The sequence below is a fragment of the Dermacentor silvarum genome, chromosome 6 (assembly GCF_013339745.2).
Source record: "Dermacentor silvarum isolate Dsil-2018 chromosome 6, BIME_Dsil_1.4, whole genome shotgun sequence".
Taxonomy (NCBI): Eukaryota; Metazoa; Arthropoda; class Arachnida; order Ixodida; family Ixodidae; genus Dermacentor; species Dermacentor silvarum.
Genome location: NC_051159.1, coordinates 129,987,784 through 129,993,930, shown reverse-complemented (window position 1 = coordinate 129,993,930; position 6,147 = coordinate 129,987,784). Strand labels below are relative to the sequence as shown.

General features: G+C 47.7%; 1 protein-coding gene across 1 annotated transcript; it reads right to left on the bottom strand.

Moving 5' to 3' along the window:
• Window positions 1-636: 636 nt before the first annotated feature.
• Window positions 637-5,768, bottom strand: LOC125946339 (uncharacterized). The gene is made up of 4 exons (XM_049669120.1): window positions 5,501-5,768; window positions 4,131-4,203; window positions 2,399-2,705; window positions 637-863 (listed from the first exon to the last, which is right to left on the bottom strand). The coding sequence occupies exons 1-4, from the start codon at window positions 5,766-5,768 to the stop codon at window positions 717-719; spliced, it is 795 nt and encodes a 264-aa protein (XP_049525077.1). The 3' UTR covers window positions 637-716.
• Window positions 5,769-6,147: the final 379 nt, after the last annotated feature.

Genomic DNA, 6,147 nt, shown 5'->3' with positions numbered 1-6,147 from the left:
AAGCAGGAAGCGATCAATGCGTCAATGCGGGAATGGTGAGCTGACCCATAAAACTGGAAAGCAGTGCTCGTTAAGAAAATAACAATGTGTTCCATGTTGAGTTTGTGAATTCTAACAATTGTCTATAACCCTACAATGTCCAACGTATTTTGTCTACGCCAAGTTTGGTGCCTCAAAATTCTCATTTAAGCGCGGGAAACTTGACGGATAGTCTTTAGTAGCGCTTTTGATAGCTGGAGCGAGTTTTTAGTTGTGTATATACAGCACGCCAATTACTAATTACTATAACAATTCTTAATTATGTTACATTTCATGGTTTTTTTGTATAAATGTATTCTTGATGGCCGGAAACAAACGAGAACAACATGTTTATACATCCCTTCGCGTGAAAGTGCGTTTGGGCCTTATAGGGCTAAACAAAATGAAGTTTAAATCACGTCTTCAAATCTTGTGTTCGATTGCGTGCTGCAAAGATTAGTTAAAAAGTGTCTCCAGGCGCTTTTCGGCGGCCTCTTTCGTGGCGGACCATATCAGACAGTTGACGGTGGACATATGCTAAAAAAATTAAACAAAGGAGGCTTGTATGACTTGTTATTGAAGCTCCCAAAAAACAACAGCAGCAGCAGTTGATGGCTTAAGAACGTATGTATAATTTCGCAAGTGAAAGAAAGGCATTTGAAGGCTTTAGCATTTGGTGTCAGAAATGCCTCCGGCATCTAGGCCGCCGTTTTGGTGCAGTCCTGGAACGGATTGGCCTGCTTTGGCAGCGGCGTGCACTTGAAGGCGCGGGCAAAGTCCTCGTTCGTCGAAGTCACCCTGTTGACCCAGGCAGCAAGGCCCGGTCTGGCTGTCCCGTGAGTGCGCTGGAAGACCGACAAGATATGAGCACATTACTCTCGCAGAGCATAACTGAGAGTATTATTTGAAAACATCAGTCATACATACACAAAGAAATTGAGGACTGCCAGTAACGCACGCACGCACACACAATCACGCGGCAACAAAGTGTAGTAGGTATACATGCGAGACCGAGGCGAGAGAGAGAAAGGATGCATAGAAAGACGCAGATGTTAACCAGAGTGACAGTAAAATTTCGATAATTGGAATTTCTCGAAAATATTTGTATATGAAATCTGTATGGCCAATAAAAAAGCACAATCACAGCACCAAAATTGAGGTAAATTGAGACTTTCTTGTCTATGGAAGCACTAGCTCTTTTTTTTTTTTAATAGAGGACATTCACCCTGATAGCGCAAGCAGACACAAAGGAGGCATGTGAATGTATTGTCACAGCGGCATGTGTCCGCGCCAGACGAGAATTAACGTACGGGCTAATGGGAAAAAGAGCCCATACATGTTTATTGAGCGTTCACAACACAATCAAGCGTAGACTTTTGCGCTGCTGAGTAAAATAACTCTGGAAAGAACTCGCAGGTTCTCATGCTAGAATTGAGTACTAAAATGTGATAGAATTATGATGTCCTGTCATTTGACCATTATCCATCCACATCTGCATGAGCCTACTCCCCTTTCTACGACCATCTGTGAACTATTAAGAGCTTATGATATATACTGCATGATGCAGTCTATGTGCCGCTGACGACCTTGATATACTGATCGATATACCAACCGATGTCGAGAGAGAGACTCCGGAAGCAGGGCCGTGGCTGCAAGGAAATTGCAGTCCAACACCTTCCCTAATCTCGACTTCCTACATGTCCTCTATCCGAGATCCTACAGGTATGCCCCAATGCTAGGGCTGTGGGGGCACCTCGATGTTATTTCACTTAAAGCTCAAGTGCGAACGCCCACCGCCCCGCCAGAGACATTACACAACCACATCCCAGATCTGAATAGCCGGGAGGCCTTGCTACAAGACGTAAACCCACGAGCAGGTGCTAGTTAGGCGGGCCCACGGTCATTGGAGCCCTGTACTAGGAACCTCGCCCGTTAGACTTATTCCAAGAATAAAGTTGTTTCTCTCTCTGCCTACCTGGCCTTCACGAGCTTATTATAGTGATTCTGCCTATATTTGTGTTGAATCATCGATATGCTGCTCTACCGCAGTGTCTTTTTTTACGCCTCCATGTCAGTAGACCCCCTGTAACACAGCCGCACAAAGACTGTAGTTCGACGTACAAGCTCTGTAATTAAAACACCACACTTATTTTGCCATTATTAGTACATCTGTCGCACTAAAACGTTTGCGACGGCGCATATCATATACATTGGTATCAGGATCGACCCAACCAGGCATATGATTACACAGCTTCGAGATCAGCCCGCCGGGAGCTTTAGTTTGATCTCACTAGCGGAGGCTATTCGCTGTTCTGTACAATGCTATGACTTTCAAAGAACTGAAAGCCACGAGCAGCGACACAAAATTGGTGGCGCGAACCTTCCGCTTCGTAGCGAGCATCTGCTCAACGTCGGGACCGTTGGCTTCGCACTGGTTGAGTGCGTAGAAGACGAAGAAAAGCTGCTCGGGGCTTAGGTGCTCCAGCCCCGGCAACGCAAGCTCTGGTGCGCCCGGCCACGCGAGGAAAGCCCGAAGCGCCAGCGACAGCGCCCAGCGACTCGAGTGCAGCGTCCAGGATCGTCGGGAGCAGCCGTGGACCACTTCGAGCAGCGGCTCCGCCCCGAGCGCGGTTGCCGCTGCAGCCAGCGCAGCAGGTGCCGCAGCACTGGCTCGTACGCACGCACGCCTGGCAAGAGGAAGAGGTGAACGCTGTGTAGATGGCAAGCCAATGGACTACATGGCACGTTCCACTTTAATGACTACGAAGACACCGTCGAGCCCAAGTATTGGAGCGTGTCTGTGGCTACGTTTATTCATGAACCCGACAGGAACGGGTCGAGTCGGAAGTCGGGTTTAAACAGCCTGACTCTAATGCGTCTAGATGAACTCTCACGTGACGAGTCGAGATTGCTGCGACGTCCCTACGTCGAGGCCAGAGATAAGACAACGCGGCCGGCTTAATGGTTCCTACCTCCGAGCCACCGACCCGACTTGTCCGCGTTTACACGTGCGCTTCAACGGCTTCAAAGTGTCAGGCTGCCTCAGTGCCTCAGCCCGACTCGACACTCGCTCAGTACGATCACTCTCAGCACGTTTGCATGACCACGACAGGCAAATCTCAACCCGACAAGCGGACTCGACCGGTTTCTATCGGTTCATGTAAATGCCTCGAATGTGACTTTACGTGTCGGTGTGTCTGTCATTCTTTTCACATTTCGTCACTTCACGTCGTTACCGCCAGGATCGGCCATTTGAAGCGGCAAACGATAAGAAGTGGACGAACAGCGAAATTGATCGTTATGTAATTAAGGGACCATGTGACAGCATTATGACTACGTATACTCTGTGTGCAGTCGCACTCTGGTTGGCATGTTTTCGCCTTTCGTCATTTCGCCACCGTTGTTGTCGGGATCAGCCACTCAGAATGACGAATAATTAAAAAGAAGAAGGACAATGAAATGGGTGGTTACAAACTAAAATCCAAAATTACAATGCAATAAAAAGTGAGTGCGCAGCTGCTCTTTGTCATGCATATTCATAATTTTTAAAGATTAGTCAAAGTGACGCTACCTGCAGAGGAACAATTAAGGTTGACTGATAAAATAATATTTCAAGACCATATTTTCACTTATATGGGGGGAAGGGTGGTTACAGCTGGTTATTAGTGGGAGAAGTGAAGCGAAAAGTTTTGGCTGGAATTTCATGCTCAAATCCAAGCAGTAGCTGGCACATCGCATGACATAGCTGCACACGTTTGGGCCATTTGCGTGCAGAAAGTGCCTTCAAGACTAGCTATAGGTCGAGTCTTTAGTTCCTCTAAAACGCCATGTAATTCTTGCTTATCACTTATGTGTAGTCCATTTCATCTGTTCGCGAACCGTTTATCGATAAGCCCCATCAGAATACGTGACGTCACAAGGAGCTAATAGTGCGGGAAGTTCACGGGATGCTGACAGCCGGTCTTCCGTTCATGCGTCCTTCCCGATTTACGGAGACTCCACTCATGGTAAGGCTGGTGCTATTGGTATTCCAGAAATGTAATTTACCAATCCGGTTGAATAGTCTTTGAGGTCCTTTAACAAGCACAGCGAAAGTAAGCGCGAAAGCTCACCGATGCGCGCCACCTGCAACATGGCCGTTGAAGGATTGGTCGCCCACAGCAAGTCCAACGCCGCCGGCGGTACCTGGAGAGTATTTAAATTGCAAAACGAAATTTCCATACAGCGTACCAAGCAGCTGGTTTCAGACACACTCTCCAAGCGCAGCTGCTTCAACTTTGAATAGATAGCCGCAAGGAAGTGGGTCCGAATTCACGAAGGGGGGGGGTTTTTTTCGCAATCGTTTCGTTTCTTTGACACTGGCTATATATCCTGATGCTGGATATATAACTATATATCCAGCGTCAGGATTGGCTGGAATTTCCTCTTACGAGCAATTCTAGCGTAAGAGCTTTTTGTGAATGCAGGCCCTGGAATGCGGCTGAAAGGTGGGACCGTATTTAAAAGATTGTTATTACGCTAGAACCGTTAAAAATAGCACATGCGAGCCAATCGTGATCTAGGACATATTGATTGATCAATTTGATATATTGATACAAGATTATTTTTCAGAAGCTTGAGAAAAAGAACTGCTGACTTGATTTCCCAAGCTAGTGCAAGTTCAATTCTTTAACTATGTTAATCAGCAGAAAGCGAAATAGACGCGTTAAATTTCATGTGCAAACACGCATATATGAATATATGTGCATTTATCACCTATGCACTGCACGATGCATCATGTTCATCAGACTAAAAATTCAAAGGACATCTAAGCACTTCTGACGAATTGTGAATGCGGAAGCCTTAATGTGTAAATGAACGCCACTGAGCGGTCCTTTGAGTTTTGCCCTCCGAGTAATGTACCATATAGTGGTACGTGCTGCCCGAGCCAGCAAGCAGCAGCAGCCTGCGGTGCCAACGCCGCATGCCACCGACGTCCTGCGCGACGAGAGACCGAGGAAGCAGCAGCGGCCACCAAGGCCGGCAGGAGAGCGCAGCATCTAAGGCCATTGAGGGTGAGAGAGAGATACGGACTGCGCGTCGGCTTCCGTGAGCGAGAGCGAGAGGACGTGGCTAGGTGGCGTTGGACGTGGCGTTGCAGCGATTCCCTCTCCCCTCACGCAAAGTCTGGTGCGCTAACGCGAACAGCAGAGGTGTTCCGATTCGCCCGCTCTTCTCCGTCCAGGCGCGCTCGTGACGTGGCGTCGCAGCCAATGGGAATTTAGGTGCCATTTCGCTGCTACAGACGCCGGCTTTTTCGCTCAATGGGCCATTTGATGCTTACGCATCAATAAGGAAGTTACAGTGTTACACATCTAAGGCTAAAATATTGGAGAAAGCGGCTAGCTAATGACAAACAGAGCTTAGGAACGGGAAGATTTGTGAATTCGGCCCTTTTTTTTTCTTCTCACGTGTGTGGAATGCGAGAGAAAGGTTGATGGACCTGAAGCGTGGCCTCCGGAAGCCCCTTGACTGGTTCCTCGTCGTTCCCTCCTTCGTCCCTGCCGGTGGCGACGGCCTCTTCTTCGCGCAGCACGAGCCTGCAGCGCGTCGATAGGAGGCCGGGTTTCCAGTGGGCGTCCACGAACTGGTCGGGCTCGTTGAGAGCCAGGTGCTCGTTGACCACTTTCTCCTGCATCCAGGCGAACATGGCTGGCGCGGCACCCTTTGACGACGACGCAGGCGGCGCGGTCGAGTCGTAGAACCTGCATCGGGAGAAAGAGGGTTCTTTTATGATAGTTGCCCCCTTTTTACAGTTTTCTTACTGTATTTTATTAATATCATTTATTTTACCGCTACACTGGTCGGAAACTTTCACAAAAGGCAGACTCATTTTGAGATAGGATGCCTTCTACGTTTATATTGCAGATGACTTACCTTTTCAAAACGTGCAATACATCACCTCGAATTATCCGATAGTATAGATCAACCATGAGTTCTAAATTTCCACCGAACTAAGCATCTTCTTACTTCAAAATTTCCTGCTACGAGTTGCTTGCTTGTCTGTTAATGCTATGATGTGTGTATATTATTGTCGAAATTAACCGATTCGTACTTGTCGGATCATGCAAGATATCTACTGTTCGAATT